Genomic DNA, 22,199 nt, shown 5'->3' with positions numbered 1-22,199 from the left:
GGTACAATGGGTACATTTACCCAAGCATTTACATGCAGCTTGTTGTCTACAGAAAAGGCTATATTTTATATAATGTTTACTTAAAAAAATAAATAAATAAAAAAACAGCTATCCAACGCAAATCACAATTTAACACATTTACAAAGTAACATTTATAAGTGGCGTTTCAATTAGAATTTACATTTCATTCACTACAATAATTTGTCATCTTTACAAGAATATCAAAAACATGTAATGAGCAAGTGTGCGTTTATTAGACAGTTTAACATCACGTCAGTTTGTGCTTTCAAAATCGGCGAATCTGCAGCATTCGGTCCATCACATCTGGTGCGGAGGACCTGAATCAGGAAGTTGGTGACCAGATAACACGGTAACCAGTTAAACCGTAACACCGGCTGCGTGTAAATTGTTTTGTGATTTCTTTTTGTTTTGGAGTTCAGTTGTTTCTTTTGTTGTTGTTGAAATTGTTCTTAGTTTTGGTTGTGTCATTGTATGATTTATTTCGTTTATTGTATGTTTTTCTTTATTGATTTTGTCTTCTGCTCATTTTAAATCTGACGATTTTCAGGTTATTGTCTAACTTTTGTTTTGTATTTTTCTTTCATTACCTATGAAGTAACAATTGTCTATCGTCAGTTGTGCTGTGTATACTTCAACAATTTGGAAATTCTGTGTTTATTTAATTTTCAGTATAATGTTGTTTGTGTATTTTGATTAATTGTTTTCTTTTGTGTTTTAGGCCCCTGAGTCAGGCAGCTAGCTGTCTATTATCCTGGTGGTGGTGTTTGGAGCACGGAGTGTGGTGGATTGCCGTTACAGTCACTCACCTCACTGTGTGCGTGTGTGTGTGTGTGTGTGTGTGTGTGTGCGTGCGTGCGTGTGTGCGTGCGTGCGTGTGTGTGTGTGTGTGTGTGTGTGTGTGTGTGTGTGTGTGTGTGGTGTGTGTGTGTGTGTGTGTGTGTGTGTGTGTGTGTGTGTGTGTGTGTGTGTGTGTGTGTGTGTGTGTGTGTGTGTGGCCTGTGGTTTACAAATAATCACTTTGCAGCTAGCCTACCCTGCTACGGGTGAGCCTCAAGTTAGTTATTTGTTTTGTGTGACATTGAGTCATATTCTGTCTGAGCTGTTTTAAATATTTTATTCAATTATTGTGAACTTAATAAACATATTTTTCTATACTGATATCCAATGTCTATGCCCTTCATGGTAACGAACCTGTGTTTTGGTTTGGCGTAGTCAGCATTAATACCCTGTTTAAAGGGTTGGCATTTATAGTGTGATTTTGTTTTGCCTCCTGTGGCCATGCTATATTATATATATATATATATATATATATATATATATATATATATATATATATGAGTAAACACCACATCTTCGCTTGTGTGTACATCTGCCAATTTTCAAATTAACGACAGTTGTTTACGGCGATACAAAGTATTATCTGTAGTAGCAAAGGACACCTCATGTATCCTTCGAATTTCTGTGAAAGAAGGTCGCATTCGAAGGTCGCATATGATTTGTCCTACTTGCTTTTCTGAAATGAGATGGCCTCGATGATGCATGCAGCCTTCGAATGCGACCTCCGGAGGGCGCAGCCTTCTAATGGAGAGGGGGTTCAATCTTCAACTGACTGGCAGGAGCCGCCACTGGCAGCTGGCAGTATGCCTCAACAAGTTTCAGCAACAACAGATTTTCGGCGGATTTTGTGTTTTGTGCTTAATTCTTATTGTGAACCTGTTCAGTTCTTTATTTTTAGCGCGATTAAAGCATTTAAATGGCAGTGATTCCTACTGGTTGGTTAATGCCGCTTCCACTGGTAGCTCAGCCGCGAGAGCGCTCCGAGGTAACTGTGCGTTCACACCGCCGGCGGCGAGAGCGTCAAAATTCGCTCTGGCCGCCCTGCAAGCAACGCTATAGAAAGATTCCTTGACGCTCTGACGATTGAAAGCTTGATCTTGTATTTAAAGCGGCCGCAAAGCAAACAAGCATGTCGATCTTGTGCAGACTGACCACAAGTTGGATGTAAGTTAGTTAACCATATTAAATATTTTAAACATGAAAATAAGAAATTGAATTTAATTGTAGTTACATGTTTGCTAACGAAATAAACTAATTAAAAGCCATTTGTATGGTGTGGGTTTTGTGTTCATGGTTAAGTGCAAACTTAAAAACAGGGACACGTCGTAGATTATGGGGAAACCCGCCACAGCAATAATTAGCTTCTCCATTTTCCTTGGGAACTAATGTGGCCGGAACCAAAGTTTACAGGACTGCGTTCTTTTGAAACCTCTCAGCGGTGAACTTCTACATTCCGATTGGTTGCCGCCGAGCCGCGTCATAGCTCATTACCATAAAGTTGACCTGACTTCAACTCTCCCCGACGCCCACACCGCCCAAAACGCGCCGCGCCGCTCTCGCCGCTTCTCGCCGCCGGCTCACATTGAAAATGAATGACTTCCGGCCACTTTGACGCTCTCGCCGCCGGCGGTGTGAACGCACAGTAACGAGTTTTCTACCACTCTTACTACAAGGAAATATATTATTTCATAATCGTTAATATAATCTTATGGGTCTAGTCTTTTAATTTATCCATATTTTAATGAGTTTTATTATGAATAAAGTGTTTAAATGGCCGTGGTTTCAACTGGCAGCTTATTGTCGCTTCCACTGGTAGCTCAGCCGCAAGAGCGCTCCGAGGTAACGCGTTTTCTACCACTCTTGCTACAAGGAAATATATTTCATAATCGTTAATATATTCTTATGGGTCTAGTCTTTTAATTTATCCACATTTTATTGAGTTTTATTATGAATAAAATGTTTAAATGGCCGTGGTTTCAACTGGCAGCTTATTGTCGCTTCCACTATAGCTTAGTCCAGGGGTCCCCAAACTTTTTTCTGAGAGGGCCACATAATTTTCTTTTCTTTAATGGGGGACCGGGTCGGTTTATAAAAGAAAATACCATGGGCCGGACTGACTACTAGTAGTAGTATTATTATTTTATTATGATTTTACCTGTATTTATTTTACCTTTTAATGCTAGAATAGTTTATTTTGTTATGCACCACACAGACTGCTCATTTCTTTTCAAAAGATATACAGGTGCATCTCAATAAATTAGAATGTCATGGAAAAGTGAATTTATTTCAGTAATTCAACTCAAATTGTGAAACTTGTGTATTAAATACATTCAATGCACACAGACTGAAGTAGTTTAATTCTTTGGTTCTTTTAATTGTGATGATTTGGCTCACATTTAACAAAAACCCACCAATTCACTATCTCAACAAATTAGAATATGGCAACATACTGATCAGATTATCAACTCAAAACACCAGCAAAGGTTTCCTGAGCCATCAAAATGGTCTCTCAGTTTGGTTCACTAGGCTACACAATCATGGGGAAGACTGCTGATCTGACAGTTGTCCAGAAGACAAGCATTGACACCCTTCACAAGGAGGGTAAGCCACAAACATTCATTGCCAAAGAAGCTGGCTGTTCACAGAGTGCTGTATCCAAGCATGTTAACAGAGAATTGAGTGGAAGGAAAAAATGTAGAAGAAAAAGATGCACAACCAACCAAGAGAACCGCAGCCTTGAGAGGCTGGTCAAGCAAAATCGATTCAAGAATCCACTGTGTTTTTTTGAATCACATCAACTCTGCCTTCATCATTTTCAGCGCTTCCACAGACTTCTCAGACTTTCTCAGCTGAAAAACTTTGGGAAACTGGGAGATGAGTGAAGTCTTGCTTTCACACCTGTCCCACAAGCAGTGCTAGTTTCACCTCAAATGCTATTGAGTCATTTTGTCATCACTCTGAATTTTCACCTGTTCGATTGCGATGACACATTATGTTGAATGTACCATTCTGTTGGTGAATTTAACAAATAATTAGGCTGTGTTAATAACTAAGGGAAATTTTAGTTTGAAAGCCAACCTTTATAATCAATGATTTAAGTAAAACATAAATTTAACATTTTTCATTTTTCTGGCATTGCTCAGAGGGCCGGTCCAAATATGGGGGCGGGCCACAATCGGCCCGCGGGCCTTAGTTTGGGGAGCCCTGGCTTAGTCAGTCAGCTGCGCTCCGAGGTAACGCGTTTTCTACCACTCTTGCTACAAGGAAATATATTATTTCATGATCGTTAATATATTCTTATGGGTCTAGTCTTTTAATTTATCCACATTTTATTGAGTTTTATTATGAATAAAGTGTTTAAATGGCCGTGGTTTCAACTGGCAGCTTATTATCGCTTCGACTGGCACCTCAGACGGCTGTAAGAAAGAGATTACGGCCGTAATTATGGAAAAATAACTAAAAGGTCAATCATACAAAAGAACAAAGTCATAAAAAAACGTTCATAACAATAAAATACTGTATTTCCTTGCAGCCAGAGTGACAGAGAAGGTGTTACACTCACAGATCTAAAACCATTGAGACTGCCAGCTACCAGCCCGCCACTGGCAGGTCACGTGACCTGCCAGAATCAGACTGGCAGTACATCACATGACCTGTCAGTGGCGGCTCCTGCCAGCCAGTTGAAGATCGAACCCCTAGTGTTCTAATGAGACACAGCTATTTCCAAGCATTTATACCGTCAGTAAAACAGCTTGTGAATAGTCATGTAATGTGATTTACCTTAGAAAAGACAACATTGGTGAGCTTTGGAGCCCACATTAACCGAACTGACATGCTACTGGTAAAAGTATATTGGACCCGCGCAGCTCTTAACAACAAAAAACTAAATCACTTTTTTCAAAATAAGAAGAAATATATATTTAATTTACACAGTGGAAACATGCAGTTTTTTAATACATTTGATCACTTTAATGTATGTAGCATTTCAGTCACCCGAATGCCATATTGGCGATACTCGCATGTAAACAACAGCATGGATTACATGGTTAATGTACTACTGAATACATTGTTATGCTAATTTATGCTGTCTAAACTACGGAAAACCCATGTGGAAGCTGCTAAATCATAGAAACGGACTTAGTAAGCAGGAAGGGGTTCAATATTTTGACAAACTAAAGTTAATAGGTGGTAAAGATATGTACAAGCAGTGTTAATTAAGATATTGCCCAAATACTTAACCTACCTAACCGGAAGTAAGAACAAACATGAATGTTGTCAAGATTCCTGCCCTGGAAATCCTGGTTCAGTTTGGCCAACCACAAACGGCTTTTGTTTCTTAGTTTTTGGAACTCTTTTCCTTGATTTGTTATAACTTTTGGCAGTCTATAGTACTTAAATGTTTTTCCCGGTCCGACCAATTAGTACAGCCCAAAATATGACAATAATTGACCATTTTTAGCAGCAGTAATCAGCAAAATATGCCTGTTTCGTTCGGTTCTGTGGCATTGTTTATGTTCAGTGCCGCCAATATGGCCGATCGATTGAACGTGTCGTGAAAACACTATTTATTTGTTGTACTGTATTATTTGTCCTACTGCTTGTAATTATTCATTTCTTATTCTTATTTAATCGCTGACTGTTTACTTGTCCTCAGTGAGTTTGAGCTTTTTTGTATTTAGGCTATTATGCAATTTATGAAAGAATTCTGAACTTATTTAATGCAAAAATAACTATATTGTTACATATATTGTTACCATGAAATAAAGTTACTCATATTGTGAAAAAGTTGGTTGTGCTAACAATAACTGACCAAAAATATTTAGATATGTGTGACCCTGGACTACAAAACCAGTCGTAAATAGCATGGGTATATTTGTAGCAATAGCCAACAATACATTGTATGGGTCAAAATTATCGATTTTTCTTTTGCCAAAAATCATTACTATATTAAGATCATATTCCATTAACATATTTAGTAAATTTTGTGCCGTAAATTTATCAAAACTCAATTTTTGATTAGTAATATGCATTGCTAAGAACTTCATTTGGACAACTTCAAAGGAGATTTTCTCAATATGTGACCCTGGACCACAAAACCAGTCATAAGATTCAATTTTACAAAACTGAGATGTATACATAATATGAACGCTCAATAAATAAGCTTTCTATTGATATATGGTTTGTTAGGATAGGGCAATATTTGGCCGAGATACATCTATTTGAAAATCTGGAATCTGAGGGTGCAAAAAAATCAAAATTCCTTTAATCACCTTTAAAGTTCTCCAAATTAAGTTCTTAACAATGCATATTACTAATCAAAAATTACATTTTGATATATTTATAGTACGAATTTTACAAAAAATCTTCATGGAACATGATCTTTACTTAATTTCCTAATGATTTTTGGCATAAAAGAAAAATGTAAAAATGTATTTTTGGCTATTGCTACAAATATACCCCAGCGACTTAAGACTGGTTTTGTGGTCCAGGGTCACATATTTAGATTTTTTTCCACCCTCAGATTCCACATTTTCAAATAGTTGTATCTCGACCAAATATTGTCCTATCCTAACAAAGCTTATTTATTCAGCTTTCAGATGATGTATAAATCTCAATTTCAAAAAACTGACCCTTATGACCCTTATAACCGTCTTCCCAAACAGCATCTTATATTGAAAGAAAAATCATGTTAAGATCATGACATTATTAATAATCGCTTATCAACTTTGCGACAGACTTCTGGATGTGAATCAAGCAATATCTTCTCTTTTAGTTAGGCTATGTGAAAATTGGAAAACACAGCATGAAAGGAGCCTGACAAGATCAAACATGTATTTTGATGAAGGAACAGAACATTGGGTCACATAAGAGGTGCAACCTTAGCTTTGCTCATGTTCCATTTCATTCTATTACCAGCCTGTAATACATGCACACATTGCTCCCAAACTGTATAAAAAAATCAAACAAGGGCTCGACACAGTATATACTTATAAATAAACATTACAGAACGAACTTTACACCCCTGACCCCTGACATATTGCATGCATTATGTCTGGCCTAAATGAAAATGTCAGTGGCTACTATATTGGAAATAAATGGACAGTAATATGTAGAGTTAATGGTTTTTTAAACAGAACCTTTGTCACAGCATACCTGGGTTCATGGTGTTGTGTTTCCTGTGTGTAGTTTGCCAAATGGACATCCCCTGAGTCAGCAAATAACATAAATGAGGTGTTTTTCATTTAAACCAGAATATATACCTTGGGGAAAGATTGAAGGCACTGAAATATAGTGACAAACAAAAAAGGCATTGATTCTGACTGATTTATACCTTGACCAGCCTGAACTCACTTCCACCGGAATGTAATTTATCAGTACAACTCTACATATAAAAAGGAAGAATGGCCTGTCAGGAATTTAGAAATATTTGACATCCTGATAAAACATTTTTATTTTCATTAAATCTCCTTTATTATTTAGTTTCTAGCAGCATATTCTAAAAATCTTGCATTGCTCAGGAAATTATAAGAAAAAATTAGCCTAGTCAGGACTTGACAAGTAATTATCATGTCATGCCCGTCACTGAAATAAATTCAAGCTTGATAAATGCTGTGGAGAAATAATTACTTCCCAGTTCAAGCTGCCCTTGTAGCATTATTGATGGTGTTGTTAGATCGCCTCGTTAGATATGTGTTTTACTATTCATCTTCCAATTACATGTGTGGCGCTTGTTGACTTCAAAGTGTTAGCTTATGGTGTACCACCATCAAAGATGTTCCGGAAGAAGAGAAAACAGAGAGATAGATTACAAATGGCTTTTAATGGATAGCACAGACAAAGACCAGATAATCCTTTTAGATTTGAAAATGCTCAAGCCTCTAAACCAATGTCTAGTATTTAAAATACAAACTGATCAATGAAGAATGATTTGAATCAGTGTGCATCTGATTGTGACAGATTGTGTGTAAATCTTTTGTACTGCTTGTACTGAATTAACTTGAATCACAGTCCTTATAAAAAAAAAGATAAAAATCTTCATTTGCATTGTATTGAATTTCCCTTTCAGTCCTGGCTTTTTCCTGTATTTAAAGTTTTAATACTGAAGCCTGTTTAGAAACCCAGCTACCTGTAATTACAAAAAGTATAAACACAAAAGCAGCAAATCTCCTGTACTTTGAATAAAAAGATGGCAAGTGAGTTTCTTGAGGATAGTTGTTCCCTGACAAATGCAATTCAAGTGTTTAAGCATGACTGTCATATAGAAAGTAAATCATAATTATAAATGTGTGTCCTTGTCTCATCCAGATGTGGCAACACTGCTCTTGATTGAGCTTGATCAGCCTTTTACTTTTTTGGATGCTGTTAAAAAAAAGAAACAGGTTGTACAGCATTAGAATAATCAAATATTGAACAGAAAATTAATTATTAATATTTAGTTGAATAAGATTTATATACACTACCACTCAAATCTCAGTAAGAGTTTTGAAAGCCTGCATTTATTTGATTCAAAGTACAGCAAAAACTATTTATTTTTTACTATTTAAAATAACGGTTTTCAATTTGAATATATTTTAAAATGTAATTTATTCCTGTGCTCAAAGCTAATCATTACAGTGTTCAGTATCACTAGATACTTCAGAAATCATTCTAATATGCTGATTTGCTGTTCAGGAAACAGTTTTTATTATTATTATAAATATTTATACAACAGTTGAGTACATTTTTTCAGGATTCTTTGCTGAATAGAAAGATCAAAATATCATTTAAAAGCTTTTTTGGGAAAGAAATTTTAGAAATTAATACTTTTATTAACAAATGCTGTTCTTCTGAACTTTCTGTTCATCAAAGAAACCTGAAAAAAAAAATCTACTCAGCTGTTTTCATCTAGTTTCATCATAATAATACTTAGTAAAAAATATTTTTAAATTTGACTGTTTTTGCTGTACTTTGGATCAAATAAATGCAGGCTTGGTGAGCAGAAGAGGCTTTAAAAAACATTTAAAAAATCGTACTGTTTAAAAACTCTATACAGACACACTACTGTTTAAAATTTTGGTTTTAAAAGTTTTATGCTTAAAAAAAGTAATCTCAACGTAGGCTGCATTTATTTGTTCAAAAGTACAGTAAAATTATAATTTCATAAAAATAATTGTATTAAACTTTGTTCCATAAAAAAAAAATTAAATGATTAAATTTCTATTCTAATGTTTTAAAATGTAATTACAAAATTTTCAGCAGCCATTACTCTAGTCTTTAGTGTCACATGATCCTTCAGAAATCATTCTAATTTGCTGATTTGGTGCTCATGAAACCTTTCTTATTATCAATGCTGAAAGCAATTATGCAGTTTAATATTTGTGTGGAAACCGTGAAATAGAAAGTTAAAAAATATTATGTAACAAAGTCCTTTCTGTCACTTTTAATCTAGTAGTTAGATAAGACTTTGAATTAATAAATTATTAACAAACATTATATAATGCATAAAGGATCATTAGCAATCATAATGTGATTGTTTAATGTTTACTAATAACTTATGCATTACCAAATTATTCACATATAGTTATTTCATTCAAATTAATGTTTACAAATGTCATTAAGCTTTTAATACATATAATCAACCACATATTGAAAATATACAAATGATTTTAACAGATGTTATACAAGTTAGTAATCGGGTCAGTTTGACTACTATAAAGAAACATAGTTTTGATAAATAGGCAAGTATGTTCTTGAAAAACTGATTTGTTTTTTCCTTTTGATGTAGGAATAGTATAAGCCAATAAATAATGTTTTGCACTCAAATTACAATGCATGTTATGTTTTTAGCCAGCGTTTAGCTAAAGTTAACTAACCACCCTTTAAACAAACATTGTTACAGCAGCTACAAGTTCAGTGTCCATAAAGGTATTTAATGATTAGTAAACATTTACAGAAATATTTACAGATGATGAATAAATTATTAATAAATTATTTAAGATGTGTAAATAGGGTGAATTCACACCATTCAGGACGCATTTTGGCATTGAGATGATTGCACATAAAAGGTACTAATGATTAGGAGCCAGGGGGTGAAAACTTTTCACTTCAATCTTCATTCTGTTCAAAAGTTTACACCCCTGGCTCTTAATGCATTGTGTTTCCTTCTGAAGCATCAGTGAGCGTTTGAACATTCTGTGATAGTTGCATATGAGTCCCTCAGTTGTCCTCAGTGTGAAACGATGGATCAAACGGATTCAAATACACAAAAATGCTAGAAAAACAAAGAACTTGTGGGACCTGAAGGGATTTTCCAAAGAACTGTTCAGCACAAACAAGGGACTCATGAACATCTATCACTAAACAAAACAAAAAAAACAGCTTTGGATCATTCAGGTAACAACAAAGCTTTAAGAATCAAGTGCATGTAAACTTTTGAACAGGGACATTTTCATAAATTCAATTATTATTTTCTCTTGTAGACTATATGTCTTTAATGTGAAATGTCTCATTTAGGTCAGTACTAAATAAAACTAACATGCAATTTGTATGATTCATGTTATTTCGGTTAAATAAATAACATTTTGCAGTTTCTGCAAGGTGTATGTAAACTTTTGACCTCAAATATGTTAACATGAATAGTTTGTGAAGTGCTTAAAATGACTAATTAATCTTTTTTTGTAACATTTGTAAATGTAGAAAAGTGCATTCGGTAATATATGAGCTAAAGCTTAATAACATCTGTTGGCATTCAAAAGTACAATTAAGCTTTTAATCGTTGTATAATTTCTGTTAATCATTTGTGATTTTTTTTAAAAGTGCATGATCATGTGAATGAACCCAGCGAGCAATAGTCGTCATTTCACCGTCTGGGTTGACTGTAAACCCAATATAGTCCGGCTATGTGTAACCCACTTCCAGCCCAAATAACCTTGAATTTGGTTGCATGCCATTTTTGGCAAAATGACTAGTTAGATGTATGATATTCCATCCTGTAAGCAAACTCAGCAGGGTTTACGAGGTTTAAGGGTTTTTTTTTTTTTCATTTTTTAATTGATGACTAGTCTAATATTGGGATATGTGTAGACGTCTATTAAATTTTCACTGACAGCCCAAATACAAACTTGTTTTAGCCTAGACGTCTGGGCTGTGGTTTCATAGCTAATAGACGTCTTTTAGACTGAAAATTGCTTGCTGGGAAAGTTTCATAACATTTGTAAGCATTAACTAATGATCCATTAAGCAATATGTAAAGTTTGTTAATTATTTATTAATGAAGCTTTTGATCATTGTAAACCATCTGTCAAATTCAATTTTAGATTTACATGAAATAAATTTACATGAAATAATGATCTGTTAATCATTAGGTAATGTTTAATGTTTAAGTACATTAGTGAACATTAACATCAAGCACATTATCTCATATTTTAGCTATTTTAATATATTAACTAATGATCCATTACGGATTATATAATGTTTGTTAATGATTTATTAATAAAAGTTAATATATAAAACATTTGTAAGGTTTGTCCTCAGCTCACTAGCTAGCGCCCCACAGTCTCTGCCAACTGGCTGAAACAGCACCGAACCCCAGAGACAGTAATTTGAGGCTCACCGCAGAGAGTGGTTCAATAAATGCTGTTAACATTAGCATATTCAGCCATTTCTTTTTTTAAATGACAGCTCTTAACTTCACAAAAGTGCAGATAATTAACCTACGGTTTTCAGAAAGACTGGAAGAGACTGAAGATCTATAACTCCCAAAGGGAAACTGCGTGCCAGGACCTAATGGAATTCACCCCCTCAGAACGTATGTCATCAAATTAAAACACACCACAAATCACAAAAGCTCTTTTTGTACTGATCTCAGAGGGGTATTGGATATCAATTGGATACAAGTCATAATTTCTTTTCCATTCTTTTCAGATGAGCAGCAAAGCACATCTAACGGGATCAGATATGAAACCGCTGAATCGCTGACAGAGGAAAAGGGCTCTCACCTCAGAGACACGATCACTAGACTTTCACAATAATAGGGTGAACAGTGTACCGATGTACAAATCTTATCAAACTACACCGCCGTAACTTTGCTTTCTAATAAGCATCTACTAGCAGGTCTGCACCACTGCGATATCACGCTCAAAGACTCCGTCCAATAGAGCGAACAGGCTTCCCGAGAGACCGCACAGCCCACAAACCCCTAGCTTTCACCTCACAAATACGTTTCTACTGGAATAATTCTCAGACTCTGACCTGAGATCGTTTGTCTTTATTTCCTGGAACCTTATTTTGCAGTGCACTTTATAGAGAGGGGAAATGGCCTGCGCTCTCAGAGATGGCTCGCTGAACTTTATGGGCCGAAATGATCTCGGTGTAGACACAAGCTTAAAAAAAACGCCATATTTGGTTTGAAAATGAGGCTTTACAAATAGATTATGTATAATGTCTTTAGGATGGAGATAATAACATTGTTGTCATATACACCTAATGCACTGGCCATCTGTAGATCTATTTGGAAGTAGTAAGACTGAAAGTGTTTGTTTGGACTGATATATTCACTTCAGGATCATTAATCTACGGGAATTATGTTGTATTTGTTTTGATTCTTTAAATGAATAGAAAGTTGAAATAAACAATGCAATAAAAACCTTTGTAATATTATGAACATCTTCACTGTCATTTTTAAGCCAAATAATGCCTCCTTGCTGAATAAAAGCAAATTTTACTTAAAAATAATAGCACTGACCCTGAACGTATGTGTGTGTGTATTTATTTATTTGTTTTCAGATGTGTTCTGAAATACTCACTGCAGCAGCAAGAGCTTGGTCAAGATCTGCAATAATATCTTCCTCATCCTCCAGGCCCACAGACAGACGAACGAGCGTATCACTGATGCCCAGCACTTTCCTTTCATCCTCAGACACTGAAGCATGAGTCATAATCGCTCTGGAAAAGAAAAGATGCACCATGGGAAATGGAGGTGAATGAAATTTTCTCTTTTGATTGATTTGATTTCCAATGATAAATCATGGCAACACTGGATAAGGATGTACATCAAGAAGACTTAGCGAGAGATAATTCAGTCACGTTATCACTGCCATTCTAGTGAAACATAAAAACCACGAACCTATCACAATAATGTTAAATTCATTTTTATATTGAAGGTTGACTACTATAGCCTAAAGAAATGTTCCATTAGTTCCTGCTAAATAATATTCCACCATAAGGCAATCTTCAGACAGCACAAATGTTGTTTCTGCAATTTCTGTTTATATTTTACAACAAAATTAAAGCTCTCACGCCCCCTTGTGGCAATACAAAATAAACCACTTTTTAAGATTTTTAGTGGGTTAAAGTTCACTTCCAGAATGAAAATTTTCTAATAATTTACTCAACTCATGCCATCCAAGAGGTGCATGTCTTTCTTCCTTCAGTTTTTTTAGTAAAACATTTCATGCATTATTTCCATATAGTGGACTTTCATGGGTTCAAGGTCCAAATGGCAGTTTCATTGCAGCTTCTCTACACAATCCCAGACGAGAAATAAGCGCCTTATCTAGTGAAATGATTAACGATTTTCTTAAAAGAAATTAAAACTGATATACTTTTTAATCACAAATGCCTGTTTTGCACTAGCTCTGCGATGCACGTCTTCACACACTGTTTAATCACGTTGGAAAAGTCACGCTCGGTTAGTTATTCGTCTGTGTACTTCAGTCAAAAAAGGTAGGGTAGGGCAAGGCAAAAAATACTGTCTCATTTTTTTTTTTCTCCAACTTCAAAATCATCCAACATCATTGTTTTACCTTTTTTTGTAAAGGCCGTTTGACTTTCTTTGCATGTTTGCTTTGTAAACACGCTTCTACACGAAAGTGATCGTGCAAGACGAGCATTTCTGGATAAAAAGTATAGAAATTTATTTTTTTTGATCGTTTCACTAGAGCAGACACTTATTCCTCGGCTGGGATTGTGTACAGCCCTTTTGGAACTGCATTAAAACTGCAATTTGGACCTTTAACTATTTGATCACCGTTGAAGTCCTCTATATAGAGAAAAGTCCTGGAATGTTTTCCTCAAAAACCTTAATTTTTTTTTTTCTTTTTGACTGAACATAACATCTTGGATGATATGAGAGTGAGTAAATTATCAGGAGATTTTCTTCTTTAACACATATACACACACATTACATAATTAGCATTCTTGTGTATTTCACAAATGAAAAAAGGAATTATACTTAAAGGAGTAGTTCACTTTCAGAACAAAAATGTACAGATAATGTACTCACCCCTTGTCATCCAAGATGTTCATGTCTTTCTCTCTTCAGTCGTAAGGAAATTACGTTTTTTTGAGTAAAACATTTCTGGATTTCTCTCCATATAATGGACTTCTATGGGGCCCCCCGAGTTTGAACTTCCAAAATGCAGCTTCAAATGGCTCTAAACAATCACAGCCAAGGAAAGAAGGGTCTTATCTAGCAAAACGATGGGTTATTTTCACGAAAAAAAAAAATTACAATTTACATACTTTTTAACCTTAAATGCTCGTCTTGTCTAGCTCGGCAAGACGAGCATTTGAGATTAAAAAGTATGTAAATTGTAAATGTTTTTTAGAAAATAACTGATCGTTTCGCTAGATAAGACCCTTCTTCCTCGGCTGGGATCATTTAGAGCCCTTTGATGCTGCATTTAAACTGCATTTTGGAAGTTCAAACTTGGGGGCACCACAGAAGTTTATTATATGGAGAGAAATCCTGAAATGTTTTCCTTAAAATACAACCTTTCTTTACGACTTAGGAAAGAAAGACATGAACATCTTGGATGACAAGGGGGGTGAGTACATTATCTGTACATTTTTGTTCTGAAAGTGAACTACTCCTTTAATGTTTTTTGTATGATCTGGATTTAAATGAGATTTTCAGAACAGTGCATTTGGATATACTTACGGGTGCTCTGCTAGACTCTCATAACCACCAAGACTTTCAGCAAGTGCAAACAACTGAAAGGCAAAACGCAATACAGTTTCTTTAAAAATGTAAGATGTAAAAGATTTTCAAATTATATGAAGCTTCAAAGCACCTTTAGACTGCTGAGGAAAGTTGAGGCATGCTCCAGTTTCCCTTTGATGTAAAAAGTGATCATCCCAGGACAGCCTGTGCACTGTCTCTTAGTCAGCTCATACTGAGGGTGGGATGGAAGACCTGGAAAAGAGACGATCAAGAGGCAATCAAGTCTTACTGGAATATCAGTTCATTTTGAACAGCGCAGATGTTATACACCTTATTTTCCCCGTAAGAGCGGGTGCAGCCATTTGTAAATTTAATGTGTGTGGTTTCCGATGTCATCCATGCCAAACTCATGTATATTACCATATTATTTTAATGTATTATCTTAATTATGAACACAGTGGTTTGTAGTGCAAATAGTTTTACCGTTTACTGCACGTCATTATTCTTCTCGTTATCTTCTGTTTTATTTATTTGAGCAGTTACCTACATGTCAAAATCACCCAACATACATTTCTATATAAAGTGACAATAATATCATAGATACCAGGGAAGATGACTTTGTCCACTCTTGGATCAGCCTCCAGAAACTGTGCCACGGCCAACGCATTCTTAAAGTGCTGCTTCATTCTCAGGTGGAGTGTCTTCAGACCCCGATTGCACATATAACAATCAAATGGAGAGGGCACAGCTCCAAGAGCTGAAGAAAACGGAGAGGAAGAGAGACTGAATCAGTTCTACTTCTGCCATGCAGTTGACTCATTTTTAATGCTAAAGTCAGGGATAAATCTGTAATGTGATATAATTGTTATTAGAACCTAAAAGAAAGCACAAGGTTTAATTATCACATCAAGAGTGGGACAGGTGGAAGGTATGGGAAGAAGTTCATAAAATTCTAACTTGTGCAAATGACACGTAAAGTGATCAGACCATTTAAAAATCACATTAAAATAAAAGATATAGCAATAATATGCAAAGAAAAAAGTTCTCTTGACATTTCTTCTGCGCTTCGTACTTCTTTTTTTCCATTTTACATAACTGCTAGCAAGGAGAATACATGTAATAACAAAAGGCAAATATTGCCAGCAGATATTAATATAGGATATTACTTTCCCCTGAAGATAAGTAACATTCTTTTCAAGTGAATGAAGTACATTTTTCTTGTTCCTTTACAAAAGATGCCCAATAGTGTAGATAAGTAGAACTTAATTCTTGCAAGAATTCCTTGTTCACAAAGTTATATTAGAAGATTGCATCTGGCATCTGCCTCTCTTGGGCATGTTAAAACACATCTGCATACTTACGTACATTATGACATTGAGCTGAACCTTTAACACTCTTCACTGATAAGCTCAGTGGCTTACGATTCTTTGGCTTTGTGATTATCTGATTACAAAAACAATTCAAAGCTTATTATACAACATGAAGTATGTTTAACACATCATAAATGGATTCTTTATTGTGTATATCACGGATTAATACGATTATCAGCATCACATCAGCATTAAAACCTGACAACAAAGAAATTTATAAAGATGCATCTTTGCACATATATAGTTGTCTATTGCATATATCTGTTTTCTATTCCATCTGCCATCTGTCCAACAAATAGAACAGAAAAGCCACATGCTATAAACTGACTGTAAAATACATGTTATATAATCGTACAGCCCTTTTGATCCTGAGTCACAAAGTCATGCCATAAAGAGAGGAGCTGTCTGCAGAAAATAGGGATGTTTTCAGCTCGATCTTCACACTTAAATCTTAAATGTTTCATTTAGATTAGTAGCGCCTTACCATTCTGCAAAAACTTTAGTCTTTCATAAAGGTCATCACGGCTGAGAGAAATCAGTCCCATCACAACATCACTGTGACCTGGAATTACATGGATAATTTTAACTTTGATCAGCAAACTTTCATCTATATAAAAGGCTAAACTCTTGTTTTGTTTTTACCATTCATGTATTTTGTTGCAGAATACATGCAGATGTCCGCTCCAAGTGCAAGGGGGCGCTGTTCCAGGAATGAGAAAAAATGTGAAATATTTAAATCAAGATCTAGTTTCTGTATGAGGAAACTCTATCCATGCACTGGAATCTTATGATACAAATCATTTGTATTCAATGTGCTTTAAACTTTGCTCACATTTTAACTGGGTTACATATTAAAATAATGTAAATGTTCGCACCTGGAAGTAGGCTGACATGAAAGTGTTGTCCACAACAACAATTATGTCCTTGTTGTACTCATGAACAATATCTGCACAGCCCTGGATGTCCACAACCTTCATTGTAGGGTTTGTGGGCGTTTCAATCCATACCATCTGTAGAGATGAAGACATTTAATATGCCATCTTAGTTGGGTGGTACTTCTCAAAGCTAATTAATCATGAGAGCAAATAATTACTCCTCCACCCACTTTCCCAAAGTAATGTTCTAACGCTTTCTCTGCCAGGTGTACCTTTGTATTTGGTTTCAGAGCTGCTTTTATCTCCTCTAGCTTCGTGAGGTCAGCAAAAGAGATTTCAAAGCCAACTTCCGCAGCTATTTTCCTGAAATACCGGTTAGTTCCTGGTGGGAAAAAATCAATCTTTAGCTGTCTTTAGCTCAATGGTGTAATCACTTTTTATTTATTATTAAGAGCAGTAACTCACCTCCATAAACATCATTCATGCATAAAATTCCATCTCCAGCCTTAAAAAGATGTGTGATGGTCAAAGTTGCAGCCAATCCAGAGGCAACAGCGAGACCTATTAGCAGACAGACAGAGCTTTAGGTTTATGGCAACGTCACGTAACATTTAAATGTGTTAGTGATGGACTCACAATATTGTGCACCGTCCAAAGCAGCAACTGCTTTCTCAAGACAGTTTCTTGTGGGATTTCCACTCCTGCTGTACTCAAACCCCTGAAAGAGAAAATATTAGAAACACAGTTCAAGTGGTTTAACTCCTTTATGAAGAGACAGTTAACATGCGAACATTTACTTCAACCACCTGGCTGTTCTCATGACTCATGTTGTTAAGTAAATATTCAGTCAACCTACAGCCTTTTTTGCTGATGCAATCTGTAACTAAAAAAAAGTCAAACCAAAAATTCAAACCCCAGATATTATTTTTTATATTATTTTTTTACTACTGGGTGCAGGACACTACAGTTCATTTATGTAAGTAAGGATAGCAAAATAAAGTAAACTGTGACATATTATACCAAAAAAAATTCATACAGTGGACTACTTCTCGACCCTTTGACCTGACCATGTTTTGCTTAAGTGCTTTTTCTTTAATTGCTAATGCAAATTTTTTTACACCACAGACCTAACAAAATTAAGCATTGCTTGGTAATTGGTCAACAAAGTATTGATAGTTGTGTAAATATTGTCATGCTAACAGTTGTCTGAATTTTTAGTAAGGATTTTTATTTATTACACACCTATTAAAGTTATCTGACATTATCAAGATGAATTTGTTCTGACACTTTAATTCTGAGTTCATGTTTTATTACCATTTTCTAAACTATAGTGAATAAACTATGAGAATGTGAGAAAAGTTGAAGGTGTCTGAATACATTTTAGTTTGACTGTATATTATTACCTTTTGACTGGTTCAAGAGGAGTTTGAGGCTGAGAGACCACTTTAAATCAGCAGGACAGTTGAGCATTATAATTAAGTATTTGACCCTTAGCTTGTGGTGTTGGATAAATGTCAAGTGTATTTGCATTTTACTTAATGTAAATATACTTGACTTACTAAATTAGAGTGGCTTGTTGTGGTTGGAATCTTACAACAAAGTCTACAGGTTCATAAAACAACTAAGCCAGCCTTAATAGTTAACCCTGGACAGGCTAAAAAGAGCCCAGGGTCCCTTTAAAACCAGCCAGCAAACTGCTAGACCATTTAAAACCAGTAAGCCAGTTCATGCTGGTTTTCAGCAGAATATGAGATGCTTTGTGCTTAGTCACTGTGACATGCAACTACACAGATTTAACTCAAAACCTGTCTTTCATGTAGTTACGATTGGTATATTAGTTGATAAAATAAATAATAATATAAATAAATTCATAATCATAATAAAATAAACTTCCTTTCACACTAAAAGTCTTCTTGCTATTGTCCATTTCACGTCACATCCATTTAAATAATATTGTCTCTCGATCAGTACACGCGCCGACTGCGTTCATAACAACAAATCACAATCTAACGTTACATACATTAAATATCGCGCTAATACAAAATAATTATTTGCACATTCTCAGAGTCAAACTCTTACAAAATTTCTAAATGACTCACCGCATGTTTGCCCGGTTCCTGTTGTTTAAAGGTTGTAGACAATGAAATAGGAGGCACTACTGCCATAGAGTTCCACTGCTCCGGTTCTGAACCAACGTGGATCGCATCTGTAGCGAACGATTTGAAGACCGGCTGGTAGCCGGCTGAGCTGTTGTTCTGCATTTGTGAAGCCATGCGTACTCCGGATATGACTGACGATGAGACACCGGTTCCCTGAGATCACTGAAGAGTGAACCGCTTTCTCTTACAGTAAATGGTTTACATTGAACAGGAAGGTTGGTAGTAACAAAACCTTCCTACGCCAATCACTGTGTGTGTACTAAAAGGGAATGGAAGTGGATTGGCGATCACGCAGGGGCGTGCGGAGTCACGTGATCAGCGTTTTACGCAATGACAGTAGCCTGATGATGCAACGGTTACATGAGTGCGTTGCCAACCATAAAATCCAAGTTTATCCATCTATATATCTATACATTGCACAAATCTACAGTGCCTTGCGAAAGTTTTCATACCCCTTCATTTTTTCACATTTTGTTATGTTGCTGCCCTTATGTTATACTGCTTTGAATTACTTCTTTCCTCATCAATCTTCACTCCATAAACCATAATGACAACGCAAAAGCAGTATTCATACCCTCCGTACTTAGCTGAAGCACTTTTATACTTTTAGCCTCAAGTCTTTTTTGGGTATGACGCAGGGGAGTTGCTAGACCTAAAGCTCTACTGGGGCACAGGCCCCCATTACTCGTTTAATTCAGTTTTTGCATGCAGTTTAATGTCTTTATTTTGGGATTATCAACGTAAATTATAACTCAAATTTGAGATTTTACTGGGGCACAGCATATTTTTACTGGGGCCTAGCAACGCCCCTACTATGACGCATCAAACTTTGCACATCAGCATTTGGCAATTATCTGCAGTTCTTCTCCTCCCCTTTTCATCTCTCAAGCTCTGTCAGGTTGGATGGGTCCAGATGAACATCTCCAGGTTTCTCCAGAAATATTTGATTGGGATCAATTAAGTCATCAACATTCACAGAGGTTTTGAATGCTCTGAACTGGGCTTTTAATAATGCTATCACAATATTTTGGTGCATTGAGCTTTTCTTCTACTCTGACGAGTCTCTCAGTCTCTGCCGCTGAAAAACAGCCCCACAGCATGAGGCTGCTACCATCACACTTGAGTGTTGAGATGCTGCTGTGCAGGTGATGAGCGGTGTCTGGTTTCCTTCATAATGCTCTGAATTGGGGTTCATCTGACCAAAACATATTTTTTTTAGGTGTTTTTTGCAAATTCCAAGTGTGTTTTCATGTCTTCACTGAGAAGAGGATTGAGTCTTACCACACCACCATAAAGCCCAGATCTGTAGATTGTGGCAGTGATCTTTGTCCTTCTGTAAGTTCTCCACAAAGAACCATAAAGCTTACCTAGAGTGAACATCAGGTTCACCACTTTAAGCAAGGCCCTTCTCCATCAGTTGCACAGTTTGGCCAGGAGGCCAGCTCTTGAAAGAGTCTTGGTTGTTTCAAACATCTTCCATAAAGGCTAATGGAGACTACATGCTTCTGTGAACCTTCAATGCCACAGAATTTTTTTCTGAACTCTTCCCCAGATGTGTGACTTGACGCAATCCTGTTTCTGAGCTCCACAGACAGTTTTTTTTTTTTTTTTTACCTCAGGGCTAAGTTTTTGCTATGATATGCACAGTCAGCTGTTGGATGTTTTATTAAAATGTTAAAACAATTTAACATAAGGCAGCAACATAGCAAAAGGTGAAAAAATTTAAGGGGTATGAATACTTTCGCAAGGCACTGTAGAAACTTGTAATTGTTTTTATATTTAGCATTTTTATTTACTTTGCTAAGCAAGTGTATTTCCTTACAGTTCCTAAAATAGTTAGGAAGTTAAATTAATTTGATTATACTCTTGCTTGCCAAAGTAAACTGCACAGGTCTTTGCATGCCAACATTGTGGTTTTCAACCCAGAAGTATGATTTAACAATGAACTGAAAGCAGTCTGACAGCAGTTTGTTGTATCTGTCTCCTTATCTGAGATGCGCTTTAGATACAAAACACATGACTTTTAAGCGATGACAGACTTAAGTGCTTTTTTCTGCTTAGCGTCACAAGTGTTGTCTCAGGACACTGTATTTTACGCAAAAGAGGCTGGCTGTTCATAGAGTTCTCTCATTAATAAAGAGGCGAAGGGAAGGAAAAGATGTGGTAGAAAAAAGTGAACAAGCAATAGGGATAACCGCACCCTGGAGAGAATTGTAAAACAAAACACATTCGAAAATGTGGGGGAGATTCACAAAGAGTTGACTGCTGGAGTCAGTGCTTCAAAAACCACTATGCACAGACGAATGCAAGACATGGGTTTCAGCTGTCGCATTCCTTGTGTCAAGCCACTCTTGAACAACAGACAGCGTCAGAAGCGTCTCGTCTGGGCTAAAGACAAAAAGGACTGGACTGCTGCTGAGTGGTCCAAAGTTATGTTCTCTGATGAAAGTACATTTTCCTTTGGAAATCAGGGTCCCACAGTCTGGAGGAAGAGAGGAGAGGCACAGAATCCACGTTGCTTGAGGTCCAGTGTAAAGTTTCCACAGTCAGTGATGGTTTGGGGTGCCATGTCAGCTACTGGTGTTGGTCCACTGTGTTTTCTGAGGTCCAAGGTCAACGCAGCTGTATTCCAGGACGTTTTAGAGCACTTCATGCTTCCTGCTGCTGACCAACTTTATGGAGATGCAGATTTCATTTTCCAACAGGACTTGGCACCTGCACACAGTGCCAAAGCTACCAGTGCCTGGTTTAAGGACCATGGTATCCGTTCTTAATTGGCCAGCAAACTCACCTGACCTTAACCCCATTGAAAATCTATGGGGTATTGTGAAGAGGAAGATGTGATATGCCAGACCCAACAATGCAGAAGAGCTGAAGGCCACTATCAGAGCAACCTGGGCTCTCATAACAGCTGAGCAGTGCCACAGACTGATCGACTCCATGATACGCCTCATTGCTGCAGTAATTCAGGCAAAAGGAGCCCCAACTATTGAGTGTTGTACATGCTCATACTTTT

General features: G+C 36.3%; 1 protein-coding gene across 1 annotated transcript; it reads right to left on the bottom strand.

Annotated features, from left to right (window-relative positions):
- Nucleotides 1-7,659: 7,659 nt before the first annotated feature.
- On the bottom strand, nt 7,660-19,438 carry LOC141346606 (cystathionine gamma-lyase-like). The gene is made up of 12 exons (XM_073851533.1): nt 19,124-19,438; nt 17,661-17,742; nt 17,490-17,585; nt 17,297-17,406; nt 17,025-17,159; nt 16,792-16,849; nt 16,634-16,711; nt 15,384-15,536; nt 14,910-15,031; nt 14,777-14,829; nt 12,642-12,780; nt 7,660-8,217 (listed from the first exon to the last, which is right to left on the bottom strand). The coding sequence occupies exons 1-12, from the start codon at nt 19,295-19,297 to the stop codon at nt 8,203-8,205; spliced, it is 1,215 nt and encodes a 404-aa protein (XP_073707634.1). The 5' UTR covers nt 19,298-19,438; the 3' UTR covers nt 7,660-8,202.
- Nucleotides 19,439-22,199: the final 2,761 nt, after the last annotated feature.

This window comes from Garra rufa, chromosome 12 (assembly GCF_049309525.1).
Source record: "Garra rufa chromosome 12, GarRuf1.0, whole genome shotgun sequence".
NCBI classification, from domain to species: Eukaryota; Metazoa; Chordata; class Actinopteri; order Cypriniformes; family Cyprinidae; genus Garra; species Garra rufa.
Note: the sequence above shows the minus strand (reverse complement) of the source record. Positions and strands in the feature narration are given on the sequence as shown.

Excerpts from the sequence above, each read along its gene's own strand:
- LOC141346606 (XM_073851533.1), bottom strand. The coding sequence starts at position 19,297 with ATGGCTTCACAAATGCAGAACAACAGCTCAGCCGGCTACCAGCCGGTC. Across the intron at positions 17,586-17,660 it reads TTTGGACGGTGCACAATATT|GTCTCGCTGTTGCCTCTGGA; the intron begins GTGAGTCCATCA and ends GTCTGCTAATAG. Across the intron at positions 14,830-14,909 it reads CTTTCCTCAGCAGTCTAAAG|TTGTTTGCACTTGCTGAAAG; the intron begins GTGCTTTGAAGC and ends TTTGCCTTTCAG.